The sequence below is a fragment of the Poecile atricapillus genome, chromosome 14, assembly GCF_030490865.1.
Source record: "Poecile atricapillus isolate bPoeAtr1 chromosome 14, bPoeAtr1.hap1, whole genome shotgun sequence".
Classification (NCBI taxonomy): Eukaryota; Metazoa; Chordata; class Aves; order Passeriformes; family Paridae; genus Poecile; species Poecile atricapillus.
In genome coordinates this window covers 11,514,122-11,538,061 of record NC_081262.1, presented here as the reverse complement: position 1 = coordinate 11,538,061, position 23,940 = coordinate 11,514,122, and the positions used below count along the sequence as shown (strand labels likewise).

The following is a 23,940-nucleotide window of genomic DNA, read 5'->3' as shown; positions in this document are numbered from 1 at the left end:
AAGGAGCTGCAGCCACCAGCCCACCTGAGCTGGCACAACATGATCTTTTCAGTCAGCCAGCCTGGTGACCCTGTTTTCCTTGCCCCCAGACTTTTAGCTGTGGGGATGAAGTGGGTGTGGAAGTGACAGTTCCTCATTTTACCTTGGAAGCCACGTAACAGCTCAGAAATACCTGGGTGGTGTGGTTGTATCATGTTCCATTTGCTGGCTGACTTTGACACAACTGTTTGGTGGGGCTTTTGCAGGTGTCACAGGTTTGTGCCAGAGCAGTCTGCAAAAGCAAGAGATTGATCTCACTCCTTGGCAGGTGGCAGAAGTGATGCAGGAAATGTGACAGCAGCAGTGCTAGCAACATTAGTGGTATTTCTTCAGCAGGTTTTCCCCAAGTAGTGCTTTCTACACTCGTGGTTAGGTGCTGGTGATCACTGGGATGATGGCAGGTGGTTGCATCCCTTGTCCTGTGCTTGGGAGATGAAGCAAACTTGGTGCCACGATGCTGTGTGCCCAACACCAGTGGTCAGCAGGTGTTGTAGGGCTTGTGGTCATTCAGCTTCCACCTGAGCAGAGCAGCCCTCACAGAATGACAGAATGGTTTGGGTTGGAAAGGACATTAAAGGTCATTTCATTTCACCCTGCCATGGCAGGGACACCTTCCACTATCCCAGGGTGCTCCAAGCCCTGTCCCACCTGGCCTTGGACCCTTCCAGGGAAGCAGCCAGAGCTACTCTGGGAATCTTGTGCCAAGGCCTCAGCACCCCTGAAGGTCTGAATGTGACCAGGTGCTGTTGCTAAGATAGTGCAGCACATGAGACAAGGAAGAGAGGGTTTATTTTGTCTCCAATGCCCTCCAGTGTGAGATCTGTTCCCTGTTCAGCCTCCTGCAGTTTTGTTTCTCAGCACCTTCTCTGGCTGCTCTCACAACCCTTCAGGTCAGGGCTTTGAGGACACATCTTGCTGACACACAGTTTGCCTGGGGAGCCTGTGTGGGTTCAGGTTGGGTTCAAGTGCCATTCACTGTGGTTTGCACTCATGGGTGTTGACAGGGGTTCAGGTTTGGGCAGAGCAGAGGAGCAGCTCCTGAGGATGCAGCCCTGAAGGGAAGAAAAAAGAAAAAGAAAAGAAGCAAGCAAAAACCTGTACACTGTAAAGTACACTGAAATCAGCAGCTGGCTTTGTCTGAGCAGCCAGCAGCTCTTTTGCTGACGTGATTGGCCTGGGAAGAGCCAACATGCGAGCCACAGAATGGGATAACACTTGGTTGTATTGGGTTTTTGTAATTCTTCTTAGAAGCAGAATTTGAACCCTGTGTTTTGACACAAGAAGTTGGAAAGAAAACATCAAAATTAAATGTCCAATGTAAGAGGGCAGGGAAAACTGGCTGACTTTGACCCTGGCTCACAGCCTTGTCCTGGACAGCTCAGCAAACCTCTCTGGGCTTCCCTCTTTTCATACACAGATGATGGGGCACATCTGCCAGGGTTAGCAATGACTTGAGATCATCTCTGGGGAGACAGAGTGATTTTATTCTGCATCCCTTAAATGCTAAAAAATCGGTGTTGTGGAGGGGAGCAAGTGTAATCAGGAATGCCTGCAGCATCCTTCACTAATCCTGTGTTTGGAATGGATGAGTGAATGGATGAGATCCACAGGCAGGAGCTGCCCCAAGGTGGGGCCACCATGAGCTGAGCTCTGTGTGTTCTGTGTGCTCTGCTGAACCACACGAATCCCAGGTGGGGATTTCTGAAGGAAAAGATGGGCTTTACTCCGGCATCACTCCACATTTATGTTTGGAGATACCACTCTCCTGTTGTTTGATGTCCTTTCCTACATGACATCAGTGTTCCCCAAATGCCAGGCACAGAGAGGCTCTGAAAGCCTCTCTGCTGTTCAGTGGAATCAATAGCAACAGCTTCTGAAGTGCTCTCCTGCTGCTCCAACTGGCTTGGCATTAAAACCCAGCACCTTTCAGGAGCAGAAGCCACTTGTCCTTGGTTCCCAAACCTCACCCTCTGAGGAGGAGCTCACGTGTTGCCATTCAGGGGAGCAGTCGGCCCTGCCAGCCATCAGACCTCTGGCAGCATCTCTGCTTCACATTAAACCTGTCATGTTAGGCATGGATCAGCTGGCATCACCTCCTGCCTGCCTGTCCCCTGCCACAGACACCTTATTCCTGTGAGCTCCATGGTGAGCAGCCTGCCACGGGTACAGAGGGGTTTGCTGATGGAGCAGGGAGCAGCGCCTGCCTCTGCATCAGGCAGAGCTGTGGTTCCCCAGCAGTTCTGCCCTTGCTCAGGCTTGGGGTAATCCTGCTTCCTGTGGGCTCTTCTCTTTCTGACACTGCCAGTGCCCTCTAAAGGGGTTTTTGCTAGGAAAGTTCCTAGCCAGCCCATAGTGGGGTAGGGTTGGATTGGTGGACTGAATGACCTGGGTCTGATCCTGGTTTTGGGGAAGATTCTTCCAAGCTGGATGAGTGGACTAGAGAAAAAAAAAAAAAAAAAGCTTTTTTTTTTAAACTAGCCCCTGATGTATCCAGTGGTGGTCCCCTGGGATACTGGACTGGTGCACACAGGCAATGAGGCTCTGGTGGGCTGGAGCACTCCTGCACAGGAGGGATGGAGAGGGCTCAGAGCTGGAAGGAATAGATGGACAGTGGTGTTATCCCCCAGTGCTGGCTGTGGGATGATGAATCCTGTCTGCATCTCGGGGCAGTGGCAGGCTGGGTTTGTGGGGTGCAGGCAATGGGGGCTGCTGGGTCTCACAGGGACAGAGGGACAGAGGGACACCCTCTGCCTGTGCTGGCTCACCCAGGGCTGAGCTGCAGCACTGCACGAGGGGTCCCTGCAGGCAGTCACCCCCTGGGTGTCAGAGTGGAGATGTCTGAAGCACAAGCTGTTGGAAAAGAACCAGGGCAGAGTGAGAAGGGCAGATCTGAAGGAGAAGGCCCATTTCATTCATGTCCTCAGCAGAACAGCTACACGTGGTTTGCTTAGTTCTGAAGTTGTAGTTCTTCTCTTTATCTCAACTCTCTTTTAAATACAGCACTTTATCCCTGGTTCTCAGCCACTCCTTTCTGCTGCAGGGTACCGAGAAGGATTTCTGTGGAAGAGAGGACGCGACAATGGGCAATTCTTAAGCCGAAAATTCGTGTTGTCAGAGAGGGAAGGTGCTCTGAAGTACTTCAACAAAAACGATGTGAGTACCTGGGCTTGCCGTGTGCAGGTGGGATCACAGCTGTGAGAGCATCCTGGAACACATAATTCCTAGGACATCACTTTATTTATACAATTTCCATAAGCACTGAATCCCCAGTTGCTCCTGGAGAAGAGCACCAGGCTCAGCTCACCCTCTCTTAGTGGGGTTTGCTCTTGCTCCTCCACCACAGTCATGGAGAGACTTTAGTCTGCCTTTTTTTGTATCCCTGCTGAATTTTGCAGAAGAACAGAGCATTTTTCCAGGCTGGCAGGAAGCACTCATTGACACCCGAGCAGGGTCTCAGATGTCTCATCACCAGGTAGTTTTGTGGGCTGGGATCCATGTGTTTTTAGCTAATGGCCTCAAACAAAACAGGCCTTTTTTCTGACCAAGTGAGCTGCTTTCTGGTTTGAAAGCCACTTCTCAGGGCTTTGCTCACTCAGCTGTGTTTTCCAGGCAAAAGAACCCAAAGCAATTATGAAGATTGAACACCTAAATGCGACTTTCCAGCCTGCAAAAATCGGGAACCCACACGGACTGCAGATCACTTACTTAAAGGACAATAGCACAAGGAACATCTTTGTCTATCATGAGGATGGCAAGGTGAGGCTGTGGAAGGTTTGGGGGGTGGTCCTGGGGGCTGGTGCTGCTCAGAGCCAGCCTGTGGCACACCAGGCTCTAACCAAGCTGGGATCACTTGGAGGGTGGAAGATGCACAGCCAGATTTGAGAGGGTTTGTTGTATTCTTCCAAGCACAAGGGGTGGCAAACTGTGTTCTAATAAACAGATGGAAATGGAAGGAATTGGGAATTTTTTGCATCTTGGAGTAGAGGATTTTTCAAGGCAGGCTCCATTGTAGCCAGAGAAGGAGACAGGGTGGATGGAGCATTGGCAGATGAGGGGACTCAGTCCAAACACTTGCAAAAGGGGAAGCAAACTGGAATATAGGAGAAGCAGGGGAACTGTTGTGGTTCTGCCTATCTCATATGTCACAAAGTGCAGATATTCATGTTTGTATTGTAATAAATCCCCTTGCTCAGGTGTCTCTGACGGGAGGTGTGAAGCAGAGGGCCCATGGGTGGTTGTTTGTGGTTTCCAGGGAGCTGCTCCAGCAGAGCTGCCCCCAAACTTCCCCTCCATGCCAAGAGCTGTCAGCAGGTGCCTCCTGAGCACAGCACAGTGTGACTCGAGCTGCTCTCAGGCACCTCCCTGCTGCAACTTAACCCAGAGCAGTCAGCAGCAGCTCTTTCATGGGAAAGTTGCATCCCACTGCTGTGTCAGTGTCTGTGGTTTGCTGGGCTTTGGTGGTTTGTTTGGCCAAGCTGAGGAATGCAGTCAGGGCTGTGCTGGCTTTGGGGTTTGTGTTTCAGCTGCTGAGGTTTCTGCTGGGGGCTGCTGGAAGGAGCGGTCTCGCCGGTCCCACGCAGGGGCAGGATGTGCTCTGATGAAATCTGATAATGACCCGGCTGAATTTCTTTCAGCTTCCCTGAATTTGATCTGTCTCCTTGGCTGCACAAGGGCTGCAAGAAGATGAACCCCTTGGAGTAAACTCCTGCCCTTTGGGGCTGGGGGCTGCCCTGGCACTCACCTGTGGTCTCCTCTTGTACTCCCCAGCAGCTCCAGTGTGCTCCTGGAGCCCAGAGGTGCTGCCTCTCCCTCATCTGAAGTGCTGGAGCCTCATTTAGGCTCCTTCTCACATTTCATGGAATCACAGAATGGTTTGGTGGTTCATCTCATTCCACCCCTGCCCCCAGCAGGGACACTTTCCCCTATCCCAGGCTGCTCCAAACCCCTTCCAGCCTGGCCTTGGACACATCCAGGGCTGGAGCAGCCACAGCTGCTGTGGGCACCCTGTGCCAGGGCCTGCCCACCCTCACAGGGAAGAATTTGGTCAAACCTCATTTGTGGCAATGGATTAACAATATTCCAGAAAGCAATTTACTGCTGGAGGTCAGTGAGGGTTTCAGCTTCTGCTTTTCTGCAGGGTGAAACCATACCTCACATCATGATCACAGAGAAAACCCACAGGTAAATAAAGAAATAAATGTGTATGCAACCACCCAATTGCTGGCTGTATAAGATACCAGAATTTTAATATCACAGCTTATTGTTCATTAGCTCCAGCCTGGTTTGGTCATCACTAACTTTAGGAGTGAATTCCTCTCACTGATCCTCTTTGTGATGCTATCTGGGGTGTCCTTAGCTGCTTAGGGTAGGAAAGCAAGTGATAAGTGAGTAAAACCTCAGACAATTAGGTCAGAGTTTTCTAAAACATTGTTTGCCTATGTCCTATTATGTTTTGGGTTTTTTTCCTTTAAACTTGAAGTAGCTTAACAAACCAAAGCAAAGGTTTTTAATTTTTTGGGAATGGCTATTTGCCATATTAGATAATTTTTTAGATCTCCCCAATAAAACTGAGATTTCAAAATTTCACGTGAAATTTTCACATGAGATTCCTCCTTACCCAGATAATTTCTAAAGCTTTCTAAACTAAAAAATTTAAATCTTAGAGAAGGCAAACTTCTCCTTTGATCTGGTCTTTCCTACACTACAGCGACTTCACCTGAAAGGGCTGAGTGTTTATTTTAGGATTAAGTCTGGCTCATTGAACTCATTGAATTGTTGAGCTCATTGAATGATCTGATGTGTGAAGCATCACCTGCATTAATGACAGCAGGACAGCTCAGCATCCCTCTCCCTGTGCTCAGCATTCCAGGCTGGAGTTAATCCCCCTCCCAACAGCCTTCCCTGGTCCCACAGTCTCAGACCACAAGGCAGTGTTTGAGTGCTCCCTGTGTGGGACACTTAAAATTAATGTGGCATTTCTCAGCAAAACCTTCAGGGACATAGAGCACAAGCTGTTGGGTCTTGCCAGAGATAAAGGAATACATGAGTTTAAAAACAAAACAATTATTTTGGAGGAGGTAAAGAATGGAGAGAGATTTTTGCCAAGGAAAGGGAGAAGTGCCAGAGCTTCTTGGACTTCAGTATCGCTGTGGCTGTCCCTAAAGGACTCACAGGCACAGCTTATGATCTGGGATACAAAATGAAGAGATGTTTAGCTACTCTTTTAGCAAAACATTGAAGTGTGTTGCTGGAATTTGGGTGGGATGCAGATGCTGCTCTGGTGTTGGAGGGGCTGGGGGACAGGGGTGGGTGGGCAGGCTGCACCAGCCAGCACCAGCCCAGCTGTGTTTATAGGGTCAGCTCAGTATTTGAAATGCTCTTTTGGGGCTGGTTTTGCCAGTTCTGAGATGTTTAAATCCTCCCCTCTGTGCCCTCGGTGCTCACTGGAAGCTGCAGAGCTCTGTGCACGTCTGGAACAGCAGCTGAATGTTCCACATCCTTCACCTCTTTGCTGTGTTCTGTGGTTTTTAGGATTGCTGCTACACTATGCTCTGTCACTGGGGCCAGAGTGATGGGAGAGATGAAAGACAGCAGGATCAGGTTATTTTGTGTGCAGGCTGCATTCCTCACTCTGCTTTTCTTCCCCATGATCAGGAAATCGTGGATTGGTTCAATGCCATCCGGGCAGCACGTTTCCATTACCTACAAGTGGCATTCCCTGGAGCCAGTGACTCTGATGTGAGTGTTCCTGCAGCATTGCTTGCTGGGGTTTTTTTTCCCCCTCTCACTCATTCTTAGCATGCTGTTAACAAGCTGGAAGGTTTGGGGAGTGCTCCATCCTTCGGAGCGTTCTGCAATTACCAGGCTGAAGTGTTTGTGGTGGGATGCTGAGCCCAGGAGCAGCACCTGCTCCCCACACCCAGCCTTGGAGCCCAGGCACTCCCAGGGGCTGGGGGAGGAACTCCAGCACTGCCACGCCTGCAGGAGCCCTGAGCAAGGCTCAAAGGCTCTTGCTCTAATAACAAAAGCCAAAACAGAGGCTGGAAGTCAGGAAAGGTGAGGGCAGAAGGATGTCAGTGCCCTGCCTGAGTTCTCTGCAGGTCAGCACAGCCTGGCTTATAAATGCCTGTGGTTTCCGGGCGCTGGAGCTGCTAATTGTGTTACCCTGGGCTAATGCAATTCCAGAGGCTGCTCTGATGTGCTGTCAGCCAGGGCTGTGTGCTGCTCTTGGGGGGTAACATCACCGTGGTGCTGCTTGTTGATTACTCCCTGCTACCTCCTTGCCTGTAGCTTTTGAAATCTAATTGCATTTCCTGCCTTCTACCAGATATCTGGGAGGGGTCCAGCCATGGTTCTGCAGGGTGGATCTGTCCCTGCCTGCCCTGCACCCTGAGGACTTTGGGAGATTCTCCTGGAGGCTGCTGGCTGTGCTGGGCAGCTGCTCCAAGGTGTTTCCTCCTCTTCTGAGTGCTGGGGAGGAGCAGGGCTGGAGCTGTCAGGCAGAGCCATGGGGTGGGCTCAGGGCTGGGGCCCAGCTCAGTGTGGATTTTCCTTCCAGTGACCCCCAGCCCTGCCCAGCTCAGCCAGAAACCCCCAGTCCCCTCCATCTGACACTGCTCTTTTCTGTCCTCTTTGGCTGTTGTTCTTGCAGCTGGTGCCAAAGCTTTCTAGAAACTACCTGAAGGAAGGATACATGGAGAAAACGGGGCCAAAGGTAGGATATGAAGCATTTTTCAGTCCCTCCAAACATGAGTCTTGCTCTGTATGGCCCTGAGAAGGGGTTGCTGCTGGGCCAAACCAACCTTGCCAGAGAGGCAAAGCCATAACTCTGTGAATAACTCTGTGTTTAATGCACTTTCATCACCTTTGAGCAAACATTAAAAAAATCCAAATCTACATCACAAAGGCCCTTCCTGGTACAGCTGGCCCAGACCCTGGCTGTGGTGGCTCGTGATGGCTCAGGAGCCATCTGTTCCCAGCTCCCCCAGCCCATCAGGCTCCTCCAAGTGCTTTGAGACTCCTGGGTCATGTGTGGTTAGAGAGAAGCTGTGCTGATCTGGCATTTTTTGACTCTTCAGCAAACAGAGGGATTCAAGAAGCGATGGTTCACCATGGATGACCGACGGCTCATGTATTTCAAAGATCCCCTGGTAAGATGAAGGTGCCTGGGCTGCCTGTTGAGAATTATCTGCAATATTACTGCTATTACTAATAAGAATAATAGCAGTAATAATTACAGTCATGGTCTGCAGTGAAGGGCAGGCTGGTGGGAGAACCAAGGGGACACAACATCGTCACTGCGTGGTGGCTCTGTCCAGTGTGCAGTAACCCTGCATAGATACCAAAACCACTTTAAAACCCCTGTCCACGATGTATTCTGCATCTGGACCTTGGCTCCCTGGTGCTGGTGCTGTATTGTGGGTGCCCCTGGGTGAGGAGCAGGGCTGTGGGTGGTGCTGCTGGGGCTGTGCTGTCCTGGCTGCCCAGGATGCAGAGCTCCCTTCACGCTCAGCCCTGCCTGACTGCTCTGCTGTCTCCTAGGATGCCTTTGCGAGAGGGGAGGTTTTTATTGGGAGCAAGGAAAACAGCTACAAGGTGCTGGAAGGGCTCCCACCATCCACGCAGGGGAACCACTGGCAGCACGGGATAACCATCGTCACCCCAGACAGGAAATTCCTCTTTGCCTGCGAGACAGAGGATGACCAGCTGGAGTGGATCACCACCTTTCAGAAAGTCATCAGCCGGCCCATGCTGCCTCAGGAATACGCAGGTGAGTTCCCTGGGGAGGGCTGGATGCCTGCCCTGGCTGAGGGCTGCAGGATGGGATGGCTGGGGAGGGATTGGGGATGCAGGACATGGCTCCTCCTGGTCTGTGCGAGGCAGCTCCTCAGTGCCCAGCGGGATGCAAAGGCTTTTTGGCCAGAGAGGGGCTCACTCTGGCAGGAGGAGGAGGAAGAGGGTGGTATCCTTCCCTCTTCATAGCCTCTGGTGTGATGTCCATGCTGCTGTAAGGGTCAGCCATATGGTTATGGTGGTAATTAAAGCCAAGGAGCAGCAGTGAAGGACCACTTTGTGTCAGGCTGTCGGCACCTGCCAGTGCTTGCCCTGCTTTAATTTAATTTTCTCTATTTTTTCTTTTCAGTGGAAGCCCATTTCAAACATAAACCTTAGCTGGGACTGGCTGGGCAGACCTGAGGAGTCAGCTTCTGTTTACAACACAACGTGGTTTTATTTGAAATGTTAAAAATAATTCATAATAACAGTAATAATAATAACAATAATAATACTTCCCTTTCCCCTCATCATTCACTTGATCATGTCGGAAGGGCGGCAGTGGAACGTCAGAGAAGATCCTGGTCCAACTTGAACTTCATCTCTGTGGCTGCTCTGTGGGATGGGACAGGTGCTCCTGCCACCCCATCACCCCACACCTGCTGGGAGGGGTGTCCCCCCCAGCTTCACCAGGATGGCAGAGACTGTTGGTGGCACATCCCAGGGGCAGCTGGGACTTTTCCCCATGCTCAGGTCCCTGGCTGCTGGAGCTGAGCATCCCCACACTCAGATGGCTGCCAGCCCTTTCCAGGGGGGCTGCAAGTCCCCAGGAGGTGACATCCCTGTGGGATGGGAAACAGCCTGGAAACACAGGACACAGGACGTGGTGCTGTGCAAAACAGCTGAGCCTGCCGGGGTAAATGATAAGTAAATTATCCCCTGGGGACTGGTGGTGATGCTGTACCTGGAGACAGTCAAATAGGATTTAGAAGTAGAGGAAATGGGCATCATCAGCCTCGTTACATTAACGAAGGGCAGGGAGGGGGGGCTGCAAGGGAGACACCAATCCGTGAGGTGATGCTGGAGGAGCAGAACTTTGGGGGCCAGGCCTGTGTTTGTCTCCTGGGTCATCCCTGTTCCGTGGTCTGGGGGGCTTTGCCCCATTTGGGGAGCCTGGTATGCAGCTGGAGGGTTGAGCTTTATCTGCAGTTTTGCTCGTGGGCACCATCAAAGCCTGTCTCAGCTCACTCTCAGCAGGCACATCCCTTCTCCAGACTTGGTGGTTGCACTTTTCCCCCAATAATTCAATTTTTTTTTCGTTGATTTTTCTTTTCCTGCCAAAAAAAAAAAGCAAAAAAAAAAGCAAAAAAAAAGCAAAAAAAAAAAGCAAGGAAAAATTTAAAAAAAAAGCTGCTTGAAGTGACATTTCAGTTTCAGCGCGGTGTTGAGCACTGTAATTCCTGCAGTCAGGGCGGGCGGGCTGGGACCTGCACACCAGGTGCTGGATTTTTACCCAAAAATGAGATTTCCTGCGTGCCCTGAAGGCCCAGCCCCAGCCACGGACCTGTCCGACGCGTTTCTTAGGTTGGTTGTGTATCTGAGAGCATCTCATCGGCTGTGTGCATTCATTCTGTCACTGGTAAGACAACTGTGGTACTAAATGTCATTCGAACCAATAAATTATTATTATTATGTCAGAGCCGTGGCCGTGTGGTGCTGGGGCAGGGGAGGGAGGTGGGGTTAAAAAGCAGCAGATGGAAACAAGGGGCTGGTGCTGGCAGAGCCCCGGGGGTCTGGGACACCCTCTAAACCACCTGCCCCACCCAGTGTGTGTTATTTTATATACTATTGGTGTATATGTGTGTGATACAGTGCATATTCTGGGCATTTTCTCTACAATACGTGATGTGTGCACACATATACACAAAGGCTTAGCTGGTTCTTGGGATGGAGAAATAAGCTTTATGGAGGGGGTTGTTGGTTATTCACAGACAACTGTAAACTGCATAGTGGATATAGTGTAATAGATAAAATGTGTGTATGTATGAGCTGTTCATATGCACATTCATGTATAGATGTAGCACTCAGACATACTCAATTTATAAATATATAAGCTAAATGTATTTCGCACACCTCTGTATGCATAGACATTTTTATACTTTTTTAAAATATATGATTATATATTATATACACATGTGCATGCTTTATATATACACATAATTTATAACCATATTATAAATTTATGGTGAATATACTGCATATAGTCATACATATATCTGCATGCACATGTGTATGCATAACTATAATTATATATTTAACTTGTATTTAAAGTATTTACAAGTATATGTTACCCACACATTGTCACTCACACATACCAACACAGGCACAGCAGAAGCAGGCAGAGGACAGACTGGGCTCCTTTTTGTGTTTATAGGTACCTATAAAAATTGTTTTGTGTGCATGTATAATTAAGAATAATATTATAAATGATATGTCATACAAGTATATAATTATTATCTATACAAAAGGCTGTTTATATGTGTGTGAATATACATGTATTTTAAATTGCTGGGTATATATTTTATACACACACACACACACATATGTTCTGTATATACTGTTGTAATTATTGAATATATGTTTTGTAGATCCATGTGTGGGTGTCCCAGCCCTGGAGCACTGCCCTCCTGTCAGGGCTGGGGTTTTGGGGTCAGGGCACATGCAGGGCTCACTGTGGGGGCTGCAGACAGAGCTGAGGCAAATAACCTCACATTGAGTCATATATACAGGACACAGGAGGGGACACGTGCTGGATGCCTGTGGACACCTTACACTGCCTGGAAGACACATTCCTGGCAGCCAAAAGCAATGAAATGATGTGGGTCTAAACCTCTGCTGACATCCCAGATCATTTACTAAATGTCTACAGCACGAGCCTGGAGAGGGAGCTCTTCCCTCAACCTGCTGCACAGCAAAGCAATCCCCAAATGCTCCAGATATTCCAATAACCCAAGAGAAATATACCTTTACTGCAGAGATGAAGCTGCAGCACTGAGGGCTGGACGACACACAGTCAAATGCAGAGTGAAAAAAATAGCAAGGAATGTAAAGCTCTGCTTGGGAAACTCTTAGAAAGCAGCAATATCGCACATCCTGGTATAAAGTGTTTATTTGAGACTTCACAATTAACACAAAGTCTTCCTGTCAATGCCTTTTTTTTTTTTCATACAGTCAATAAATTTGTATTAATCCCTCCCCCATGCATGATTGCTGTTTATTAATCTAAGCCTTTTTATTTTCATCATGAAAAAATAAAGCGTTTCCCCACCCTTTCACCTGTTCCCTGTACCAGACTGTGCTGCATTACAGAGGAGATGGAGAATGGCTATGCCTACTGCTGGGGGTGAAGTTACTCCATTATTTATTGATTTATTCTTTTTTTTAACAGAAAGTGTTAAATGAATCAATCACCCAAGAAAAATAAATATATCATAAAGAACCAGAAGCTCTGCAGTATCCCTTTTCTTGCCATCCAGCCCAGTTCAAACACATCCTCTGCCCACGGCAAACCGCTCCGCTCACAGCAACGCCGCCGCCTGCACGTACGGCTGGGAACTTACTCTGGCAAAACCTCTTCCAAAGTACAGCCACAAGCCACAGGAGGTATTTTAGGTGCCAAATTTTTATACCTAGGCAAGAGAGATCCACCTGGAAGCCAATCACCTGCATTCCATTAATGGGCTTTTACTCAAGAGCTATTCAACCTTGTGCTTTTCGGGAAGTATCGGCTAAACACACGCGTGGGCTCAGCCAGAACCTGGCCTTGGGGAGAGGGGCAGGCAGTATGAAGGGTGTGCATGTTACTCATGGCAGTGGAAGCAAGTTCTTGTATCAATGTCTCTTGGATGTGCATCTCAAATTATGCTGCTCGGTTCGTCTCGCAGTACTTTTGGCACCAGCCTCGCAAATCAGTTATTCAAGTGCTCCCCCTGCCTTTTGAGATCTTCCTTGGAAGAGGGCAGAGGGCAAGGAGGCTTTCTCAGAACAGAGACGGTATTGGGTAGGCCGTGAAGGACAAGCCCCATGTTTATGCTTTATTGAAAGACTGTGCAAAAGGGAATACTGCATCAGAAACTGCAGACCATGTTTAATCAGTCCCCAGCCGCTGGATTGGAAACCCACTAACAACTGCTCCGATTGGTTCGTTTGGCTACTTTTTGTTGGTTTCTTTCTTTTTTTTTTTTACATAAATAATATAGACCGACAGTATAAACATTTCAGCAACCATTTCTAAAAGACCAGAGGAGCCCTTTTAGGAGCCAAGAAACAACTGCAGGATTCAAATTCCAAAAGTGTCTTTGGAGTCATCGAATCATCAGATTTACACGGCACCCAATGACAACAACATTCAGTCGAGCTCGATAGGACTGCTGTCTTCCTGACCCTCTTCTGTGTCATCATCTTCCCCAGTTCCCATCAGACTGTTTAAAAGATTTCCTAGAATAAAATACAGGACAGGCAAAATCGTTACTTTTACATTCTCACCTCAAAAACTTTTAACTAGTTTTCCATCCTGTTACAGTACAGATTTCTGTAAAAAAAACAAACCCAAGAGTTCTGAAGCAGAAAATTCTCACCAAGACATCAGTAATTCCACACTGGTTTCCATTTCCATTAAGAATATTGATTTGAGAAGCTGTATACTATTAGCTGTACACTGATACTGTTCCTTCTCTAAGAATATACTGGAAAAGCCCAAAGTCATATATTTATGTGTTACATAAATACAGAGGGAAAAAAAAATCCAACCAAAAGAGGAAAAACACATCTCCAGCAGTGAAACTCTCAAAAAGCAGCCACAGTCTGCATCATGCTGTAAAAAATTGTCTGAAACTCAGAGGCACTGATTTAAAAGTGCCTGAATTGCTGAAAAGCAAATTACATATGATAAAAACATGATGCTCATGTTTTTCATCAAACTTTGACTACCAGTGAACTGATGTTTGTAGGTAAAGCTTCAAGTCACTTAACAAAGAAGCTTAGTTCTCAGGGAAAACATTAATTTTATTCACATTTTATTCAAGAGCCAGGAAATGAAGGCTGAATTTCTCTATTCCATTTCAGTCCTTGTAGAAGGGCAGTATTAATTTCAGAACTTCCTCTTTGGGCACACTCATGTTGTATCAGCACTGATTAGATCTCTACCAAAGCCCCATACTTGGTTTTAGGAAAATCAGTCACTGAATTCTGAGGAAATTAAGCTTTAACACCAGTAAATTAAGCTTTAACACCAGTAAGATGCTTCTTTACATTAGGAAGCTATACCATAATGTCAGAAATTAACCATAAGAGCCTTTTTAGTGCTTCTCCTCAGTGATGAGAAGTCTACAAGCTCCCCCAAACAACTTTCACATGCAACCCATTCATTTTGTATTCCACAGCAGGGGCTGCTCCTACAGGCTATGAAAAGAATTATAAATTCCTTAGAACAGATTATCTGTTTCCAGCACAGGTGTTTTATCCAGGTCACTGATCAAAGCCTGGAGGTACCTACAGGCAGAGCTTACCTAGCAATCCCCCGTAGGACGAGGTCTGCTTGGGCGGAACTCCGAAGAAAAGCTGTCCTATTCTATCTAGGTACTGTAGGGACACAAGGTGGAAAAAAAAGTCAATTCTTTCATTTACAGGTGGAAATACTATGGGCAGGAGTCACCCACACAAGGTAAATCACCAGCTCTTATCTACAAAGCTGGAGACAATCAGCCACCATTTCACTAATTCAGGGAGTGAAATCCTGTTTATGAGTAACTCACCTCATTATACATGGGGTCTCTTTTCAGCGAAGGTTGATACTGTTCACACAATACTGTAAATACTGTTAGTTTTCCTCTAGAAAGGAAACAACCAAAAATGTCATCTCAGTTAACAACTGAAAAGGAAACCAAGAATGACATGACAGAAATCAGACTGTACCCATCAACTGCCAACAACAGAAACCAGATGAAGTTTAGCAGTGGTTGCACAAAGGGTGGACCCTTCTCTATCGAAGGATGTTTCTGTGTGTATGTTGTAAAAACAACTGACGCGCTGGTCTTATTTTTTAAGCAGAGAAATCTGAAAAAGGAAAGAGAATGGGGCAAGTTAAAAACAAAGGACAGAGAAATGGTTTCACCACAGAAAAAGGAAAGCCAAAATCTATTTCACTTGTGCATAGAGGCCATCTCAGGCTTGAACTGATGGCAAAACACAACTGGTAGAGATGGAGATCTTTGGGGTTGGCTTGACCATCAGCTGAAGAAGAGGAAAATCACTACTAGAACACACTGTGGAATAGGCAGGTTGGGAGGGAAAACAGACATTAAATATTAATAAAATGAGTTTAACAAGGATCTAAGCAGATTGTACAGTATGGTTACTAGAAGAGAGCATCAATTTTCAAAATATGGAAGGATTGGCTACCCTGTAATTCACATTAACATGATATTCCATTTACTGGTCCAGGATTTACTATGCTGAGTTAAAACTGAATTAAAGACCATTAATTAAACACATCTCCTTTTAGTATGTATCTGTCAGGATTTGTTGACTCTGCCATTCTATTCCATCTCAACATAATATGGCATCAGGACCACTAATAGCTTGACACACATGCCTTAAAGTCTTATAATAAAGCTGCACTTCAAGCTCCCAAGCCATTTGTCCCCAACAGATCAATCCCCCAAACAGATCAAATCCTTGTTCAGGTCCAGTTAATTTAACTGGCAATCTCTGCAAGTCCCATTGGCCTAACAGACCTTTATCTGGGACAAATGCTGACAGCAAGCACTAGGAAGGCTGCCACAAGCCATCTCATTTTTGATGGCAGGCTGGCCTCTAATTCTGCACCCTCACATGTGCAAGGGCTTGGGGCTGTTTTGCCTCACTGCTAGCAAGGAACTGCAATTATTTTCATTAGAGAATAAACTACCATGTAAGAGGATTTAACACAGTATTTTACATACAGGCCAGTAAAGGATGCAGTAGAAGTGCTGTATAAACACTCAAAAACTAATCTTTTAACTTCTCTACAGAATTTCTTCCCATAAAATTGAGTCCCGCACATATTGGATTTCCATAAAGGATTTGCTATTGCTCAAAATCACAGCAATCTATAGCAACCAGCTATGGAAAGCAGGACAAATCTGACATGACAGCTCACTGCTGCCAAAAGAGAGACAAACTTGCTCTCACCTCCTCCCTCTCCCCCAACACCTACTCTCTCCCTGACTCCCTGCCACACAGTCCTGTCTCCACCTCCTCCTCAGACTCCTCCATGAGCTGCTTTCCCTGCCTGAAGAAGCCATCAGCTGATTAAACACAGTAAAACTGGCTTTGTCAACCTTCATTCTACATGAGCTCTGCAAAAACACACAATAGCTTGCATTCCCACCTCCTACAACATAAATGCCTAAAATAAGAGCCAGCAACAACTCTGTCAAGACAAGAGCCATCAAACTGCTGCTCACAGACCAGGCTGACCATGACAAATTGCCTCTTAGGACATGAGTGAGAGCAAGTTCTGTGCTAAATACAGGGCCTGCTTGAGTCCAGTATTTGTAAGAACATAGAGATAAGCCCTAACTAGACATAAAGTGGCGTTAATAGAGCTAAATATTGTGCTTTCAGGGTTAAACAGATCATATTCATTCTTCAGGCAATTAACATAATTTCAGGTTTGACCTTAATATGCTATTTTTCCTTTTTTCTCCCCAGTCTGACGAATTTAACACATCAGTTTACAGACAGTTTTCTCCTGTTGTTGTTCTGGCCAGTTTCACAGTTTCTTGTGCAAAGGCTGTGTGGTTAAATTAGATTGGTCCCACACATAATGTCATCTCAGCAAAATGCTTCAAAAGAAGTTTAACACCTACTGTAGTACTGCCTGAGCTACAAACATGTCCACCTCACTGCGGTATCCGCGGGACGAGGAGTATTCCACCAGCATATTCGCACAGCCCTCACCATCTGTCGAGTGCAAGAAGTGATACCGAGATTCACTATAGTTTTGCTCTAGAAAAAGAAAAAGGAAAAGGCTTTTAAGAAATCAGTTCAGTGTACCTGAACATAAAAATAAATTTATTAAGCTTGTACTTTGTTAGCTGGCAAAAGAACAAAGAGTTATGAGTGTGGTATATAAACAAGACAATTGATAAAAGGTCTGTAAGCTACAGACAATTTATAAAGGGAGATAATAGTAAATTTTACCCTAAGTACATTTGAACAACTGATATTAAATGCAATTTACTCAATTACAGCTACTGCTGGCTTCAACTTTGGTCATATAATTTCATCTAAATGAATGTTGACACCTGATGTGCTATCACCAATGTTTAGGACAGGAATCAAAAAACTCCATTATTAGCCCATGTGCACCATAAAGTCAAATAGCACATTCAGCATTCTTCTTTCATTTCCCATTTTTAGCTTAGCACACTCTTGCTACCAAAACTAAAATCACTTCCATATGCTGAATAGAACAGCAATTATACAGGAAAAATGGTGTAAGAAATGGCAGTAACTTGTTAGAACCTGAAGCAAAGGACTGTGCAAAATCACTGCAATGACAAAACTGGATAGCTGCTGATCTTTTGAATTTCAAAGCTTTCTTTTAAAAATCCTGGCCTTTTGTGGTGAAACTCAAAAGGCTACAGACTAAGAAAATGTAGGCATCTTGCTCTTCAAGAAACGGGGAGCAGACGGCTACAAAATGAGGACTTTTACTTTCAGAATGTAACTGTTTCTTATCCTAATTGTAGCAGCCTCTAACTTGAATGCTGTGAGAAAAATCCTCCCTTTGTGGCTGGCAGCAGCCATCAGGCTAACAGAAATCCCAGGAGAGCAGCTAGGGAATTGGCTATGGCAGGCAGAGAGGCTGCAACATTGACCATTATTGGGTCAGAGTTGTTACATGAAACCACTGTCATCACTTGGACGCTACTGAAAAATGTAAAATAAACAATCATCTTGCAGTTATCCATGAGAAACCACAGAAAAAATGGCATGTATTCAACTGTTCTCAGTCACCTTTCTTATGTTTTGAACACAAGACTGTAAATACTGGCTATCATCCACAAGTAAAATAATTACTAATAGCATTTTGTGTTTCTCTTACATTGCATCACAAGGGATAAAATGGCTCAGAAATCAAAGGCAACAGCATTCATTTTGAAATAACCCTGCTAACCAACTTCTCAAAAAGTACTTAATTACAGTCCAAAGATTGTTTTGGATGCCAGGTGATGTATTTCAATCTTTGTCATGTTTATACAGGATTTAAAAACAAAAAACCTGGCCAAGAGAACATCTTTTCTTCCTGGCAATTTTCCTCCTAATGACACAATCAAACTATGTCTGAAGGACCAACCTGCCTTTTACAGAGAGCCTTACAGCAGTTGTGTTATGGATTTTGCACTAATATAGAGCTAAAGACCCTTACTTTTTTCCTGTAGCATTAAGAAGACAATAATGCAAAAATCAGATAATGGCAGAATTCAATCAATCATTTCCATCTCGGCTTCCTTAGATTATTCCCAAAGCAGATCTCTCATAACACCTTGCTTTCAACATTTTCAAAGGAAAACACAGAAAAGCCAGTTGATTTTTCTTACCTTTCCACAAGGTAATAGCTAGTAACTGGTGTAGTTTTGGATGTCCAAGTTTTCCTGATCCCCCACTGGACCATTTTAGTGCTCTGGATACGAAAGCCACTCTTTCGGGAGAATTTGGATCCATTAAACTAAACAATTTAGCCAAGTTTTCTAGAAGCAACAAGATTGAAAAACATTTAGCACTAAGAAAAGTAAGATGATCTGCTGCTTCTAATGCATCTCTAAGATCCATCTTTAGGACAGGCAGCATGCCCATAAAGTCATGAGGAACCCTTCATTGTCTAATGCGGTTTCTCCCTGTCCATTCCTATGGGGAAGGTAGCTCTTAGCCATGTTGGCAATGTGTCCAAAAAGGATTGCAGTTTTCAAGACTATTAACAAGTCACTGTGAAGGGAAAGCACAACAAATGCCACCAAACCCAGAGCAGAGGTCACCTCACCTAAAAGATCTTCTGCTACTTTTGCATCCGACTTCTCCAGAGACTCCAAAACCAGCATGGACAGGTCAGCAGCACTGTTTTGCTACAAAACAGACACATACTGGCAGTGATGAATGTATCAGGGCAGAAAAAGAAACATCAACCAAAATTTTGGCAGCAGCAGGTTTGCTTTTATCAACATCTACAGCTAGGGCACAGTATCAAGTCTCAGCGTTCCTGATAAAAAAATTACAGCAATTTGATGGCATCAAAGGGAAGCCTCCAGGAAAGCAGAACACAGGCATTGTTTGGATGCTCACAAACACTACTGCTGCATGTTCCAGCTTGGCATAATCCTTCTTTGTGGAGAAAGGCTCAACAAAGAGATAAAACAAAAGATTGCAAAGCAATTACCCCAAACATTTACCACTGAGAATTTACCATTTGTCTCCCAAAATCTTGGGAGTAACAACCCCCTGCCCCCAAGCCATACACACAAAACCAGTGACTTACCTGATTATGACTGAAGAACAGTAAAGCCCCTGAATACATTAGTTCTCTTGCTTCTGCATGTTTTCCTTGTGACATATACCTGAAAAAAATAGCAATACCACGATAAAAATTACCACTAGGTTAGTTGTGTATGCTTAAAGTTATTTAAAGGATTTAAATAACCTTATTATTTATTATAAAGTTATTTAAAGGTTTAAAAGATTGCTAAAATTTAAAATAAAGACAAGGGATTTGTTTTTAAATCAGGTTAGTTTCAATAATGATGTAGCTTGAACTGCAAGTTGCAATTAGTTTTCAGCTCGATACCCGGTGGAATAAAACAAAGAATATAAGAATGAAAATGGAAAAAGCTACAAATATGTTTGGGGCTGGAAAAAGAAAAGGGAATGAACCCCAGACTTCAAATGAGCAAAGATGCCAAGGTACTGAGCCTCTACCAAAACCATCCTAGTCAAACAATTTTTGGAATACCTCCTGGAGAGCTCACTGACCCTTCCACTGATCTAAGTTTCTCTGACCCCTCTGCCAGGGGACATCAGCCTGTCCTAATCCTCTGCTGAACCACAGGAGCTCGTCTCTCACGGGTTCCACAGTGAGATAAGCACAGCCAGCAAGATTCACCATGAAACAAAATATCATTCTTCAAAACACACCTTCCACCTTTCTCACTTAGGACTTAATGAAGAAATAAGGAATTAAAGAATTTGCTCCCAGTGGTTACCCCAGGATCTCTGACCACACAGCTGTGATTGCAGCCTCCTGCACATCATCCTGGCAGTAACTACAGCTCTTGGAGAGCCACAGCTCTAGCTTATGAACACAGCATTTCCCATAAAGCAGTTTAGGTGTGGCAGAGTTTCCAAATTCCATTTCTCTGAACTGCTACTCAAAAAGTCAGTGTTCTCAGTAGCTGATTTGCTCATATCAGCAGAGATAAGTGGCAGCTCTACCCCTAGCACCTGCAGTTTGGTTTGGTCTCTGTGACACACCTGGGCTGTGCCCATGTCACCCCTTTCTGTTCCTGGGGCTCAGGGCAGCCCCCAGGCTGTTCCAAAGCCCAGGAGTGCCTGTGGGTAACTGAGGGGTTGGTGGTTCTGGGGGTGAAGCAGTCAGGGGGTGGTGGGACAGCAGGACAGTGTGGCCATGGAGGGTCACACCAAACAAAGGAACAACCAGAGCATCCCAAACCTCTTGTGCTGTGCCCCAGATTCCTGTCACACGTGTGTCCCCTGGGGACAGGCAATACTGGTAACATCACACAGACAACAAACAAGGGAGGAGACACTCCTCCCATCCTCACATAAACTCTGAGAAACCCCAAGGTCTTTTATCCGAAACAGAACTGAAATAATGGAAGGCAAGACAGCAGTGCTTTGAAACAATCCTCAACAACTTGGATTTGCAATCACCATGGTAAATGGGAATCAAATGAATCTGTAGCTCCAACATTTTTATAGTTGGGCTCCCATCCAGGTTTGCTTCTAGGAGTTGGACTCAGCATGGATCCAATTCCACAAATTCTAAGTCCAGTAGATTCACAATGCTATAAGGAAGCTCATAATCTTAGAATTATTACAGAAGATACTAAAAGATGCTGAAAACAATTTTACGATATAAAATACATCTTAAAGAGCTGGGGATTTTCAAAGAAGATTGTTATCAGAAAAGTTTCTTAATAAAAATAAATTTATAACATTGATCTAAATGGAATTTAAAACAAGAGAAATCCTGGAACACATTATTTATATCACAAAAAAATGACCTACAAGTATCAGGGAAATAGAAATGGATGTAACAAGGATATTACACTTTGAAGAGTGACTCAGTTACCAAATCATGAAGAGAGAAGGGTTCAGTCCAGCCAGCCTGGGGAGTAACAAACACCACCAGCTCAGGTGTGTCAGCTCAGGGTAGCTCAGGGTTTGGCAGGAACAGCAGTTTTCCACCTGCTCCGTGGATCTTGGAGGGATAATAAGTCTGCAGGAGGCAGGCTTATGGTAATCTTTCCTCCTCCACTTCCCCTCCTCCACTCTAAAATACATCTCAGTGCATGAAACTGAGTCAGGATTTCAAGTTTACCCTCTGACAGATGAGACAAATGTTTCATAGGACAGTGTGTTTAAAAGGAATAAGCACTAGCTATCCCAATCACAGTTCCAGAGCTCAGGTCATCCCAATCTGCATTAATGTGTCTGAAAAGATGCTGATTTTTATCACATTTTACAGAGGATTGACAAGACTACCCAGCCATGTAAATGTCACCTTTCCATTTAACTGAACACATCCTTTCACTTGTATTTAAAATAGAAAAGGCAGGATCTTTGATTCCAAATTAATTCAGGGAGGCTTGAGTATGTGAGTTAATACATCCAGAAGACTGGAGAAGTGACCTCCTGAGCTAAGACTTCTCACACCACTGCAGACACTACATCACATAATCCCTACTATAAAATAGGCCAGGCTTTGTCTTAAATTTAGATTTATTCTCAAATACAATTTAAGTCTTAAGGCCTGGATGGTGCCTCGCTGATCCCATCAGAGGGGTTATGGAAGAACAAACTCATTTACTGTGATGGTGCAGGGCAGGGCAGGCTGTCTGATGTACACTGGGAACACTAGTAGGATTATGCACCAAGGACCTTCTTCCCCACTTTCTGCCATAACTGCTGTTTTTCTGTGCTTACCCATAGGCCTGTGCTCATCCTAACACAAATGAGGCCTGAGGATAGAAGACACAAGACACAGGACAGAGAGGGTGGTGCCCAGCTTTGGACCTCTCACTTCAAGAAAGACCCTGAGATGCTGGAACATGTGCAGAGAAGAGCAGTGGAGCTGGTGAAGAGTCCAGAGCATGAGTCTGATGAGGAGCAGCTGAGGGAGCTGGGGGGACTCAGCTTGGACAAAAGGAGGCTCAGGAAGGACCCTTCTCTCTACAACATCTGAAAGGAGGTTGGAGCCATGTGCTCTTCTCCCAGGCAGCAGGTGACAGGATGACAGGAAATGGCTTTAACAGGAGGTTCAGGTCTGACATTGGGAGAAATTTCTTCACAGGAGGGGTGGTGAAGCACTGGAACTGGGCCCAGCGGCCCAGGGAGGTGGTGGAGTCATGTTCCCTAGAAGGGTTCAAGAAACAACCAGACGTGGCACTGAGTGCCACTGTCCAGTTGACAGGTGATGAAAACCAAAAGTTGGACCTGATGCCATCAGAGATCTTTTCCAACCTAATTGATCCTGTGAAGCCGTATTTCCATCCTGTCCTCTCCCAGCAGAACCACAAGTAAATAAAGCTGGGACCAACTGAGGAATACCCTACAACAAACACCTTCTTCTGTGCTCCTGCAAGCAAGGGATGACAGAAAGGGTGACCCCTGCAAGTTGCAGTGGACATGAAAATCTAAGCCAAAAAATGCTTTGCAATAAAAACAATTTCCTAATGACAAAAGAGACTGTAGTGTAGTAACACTTCTGAACAAATGCCCAGGCCTACTCAGTCACTGTCACGTACACAAATACTACACCAAGTGGAATTTATTCCAAAACAGCTCCTCCGTGCAGGAGATCCTGGCCAATCTGAGAGCTGCCCCTTTCGGACCCTGCACCAGGGTGACCGTGCCGTGCAACAAAGTAGCCCCATGTCCCGGCTGGGCAACAATCAACCTTCAAACCCCGAATCCGTCACTGCGCGGCTCCTGACACTCACACCGGGCCGGCAGAGCAGCGGCTGCGCGGGGCTCAGCTGCAGGATGGCCCCGGGACACGGGGCGAGCCCCGGCCCGAGCGCCAGGGGAGACAACCAGAGTTCATCCCGCTGTTCGAGGGGCTTCACTCTGCCTCCAGGGAACGTGGGGCCACCGAGAGGCGTTGGGGGACGGGGGACCGAAACTCCGCTCTGCCCGTGACCTCTGGGCACCGTGACGCAACACCCCCCGCGCGTCACCGGACAGTGGCCGGGCCGGCGGGGCACGGACCGGGCCGGGCGCGGGGTTGGCCTCCAAAGGCCGGCGAGCAGCGGCTCCCCCGCTGGCCCGAGGCGCTGACTGAGCCGGCGGGGCCGGGGAAGGTGATGCGGCCGAGCCGGGCCGAACCCGGGGCCGTCGCTCCTCGGCCCGGGCCGGGCCCTGCTTGGGCCGGCGCCGCGCGCCCGCCCCACCCCGCCCCCCTGCGGACCAATCAGGGAGCGGGACGCGGAGATGGACAGGCGCGACGGCCAATGGGAAGCGGCCGTGGGCGCGGCGGGCGGCAGCGGAGGAGAGTGCGTGGGAAGGCTCTGGAAGGCCGGGCGGGGGAGGGGCGGCGCGGCGGGCCCGGCGCGGCCCTACCTGAAGAAGAGCGTCCGGTACATCTGGTGCGCCTCGTAGTAGTCGCCCTTCTCGACGCTGGCGCGCAGCTTGCCCTCCACGCGCTGCACGCCGCCGCGGTTCCTGCCGCCGCCGCCTTTCGCGGCTTCCTGCTCCGCCGCCATGATCGCCGCCGCCATCAGCGCGGAGGACGGGGAGGGGAGGCGGGGGCCGGGCGCATGCGCACGCAGCCCCGGCGCCCCGCTGCCCGGC

The 23,940-nt window shown here is 46.9% G+C and overlaps 2 protein-coding genes across 3 annotated transcripts in view; one reads left to right on the top strand and one right to left on the bottom strand.

Annotated features, from left to right (window-relative positions):
* The window catches only part of ADAP1 (ArfGAP with dual PH domains 1), a 48,170-nt gene extending 37,662 nt beyond the window's left edge, over positions 1-10,508 (top strand). Inside the window, exons 5-11 of the mRNA XM_058849830.1 lie at positions 3,080-3,192; positions 3,649-3,795; positions 6,694-6,777; positions 7,691-7,753; positions 8,118-8,189; positions 8,581-8,809; positions 9,182-10,508. Coding sequence (XP_058705813.1) covers positions 3,080-3,192; positions 3,649-3,795; positions 6,694-6,777; positions 7,691-7,753; positions 8,118-8,189; positions 8,581-8,809; positions 9,182-9,210 — 737 coding nt within the window. The 3' untranslated portion in view covers positions 9,211-10,508. The remainder of the gene's footprint in view (positions 1-3,079; positions 3,193-3,648; positions 3,796-6,693; positions 6,778-7,690; positions 7,754-8,117; positions 8,190-8,580; positions 8,810-9,181) is intronic.
* Positions 10,509-12,970: 2,462 nt separating this feature from the next.
* GET4 (guided entry of tail-anchored proteins factor 4) lies at positions 12,971-23,925 on the bottom strand. Of its 2 annotated transcripts, none has more exons than XM_058849831.1 (9): positions 23,710-23,925; positions 19,391-19,469; positions 18,899-18,980; positions 18,459-18,608; positions 16,722-16,860; positions 14,785-14,925; positions 14,625-14,700; positions 14,379-14,451; positions 12,971-13,308 (listed from the first exon to the last, which is right to left on the bottom strand). In XM_058849831.1, exons 1-9 carry the CDS (start codon positions 23,865-23,867, stop codon positions 13,220-13,222), a joined length of 987 nt encoding a protein of 328 aa, XP_058705814.1. In that variant the 5' UTR covers positions 23,868-23,925; the 3' UTR covers positions 12,971-13,219. The 2 variants fall into 2 exon arrangements, with proteins under 2 accessions (XP_058705814.1, XP_058705815.1); XM_058849832.1 differs by lacking the exon at positions 23,710-23,925 and adding an exon at positions 23,091-23,498.
* Positions 23,926-23,940: the final 15 nt, after the last annotated feature.

Bases quoted from the DNA above. Each gene is read 5' to 3' on its own strand.
- GET4 (XM_058849831.1), bottom strand. From the start codon at position 23,867: ATGGCGGCGGCGATCATGGCGGCGGAGCAGGAAGCCGCGAAAGGCGGC. The intron at 18,981-19,390 runs GTAAGTCACTGG...TCTGTTTTGTAG, and splicing joins TGTTCTTCAGTCATAATCAG to CAAAACAGTGCTGCTGACCT. The intron at 14,926-16,721 runs GTAGGTGTTAAA...TTCCTTTTTCAG, and splicing joins GTAGCTCAGGCAGTACTACA to ATTTCTCTGCTTAAAAAATA.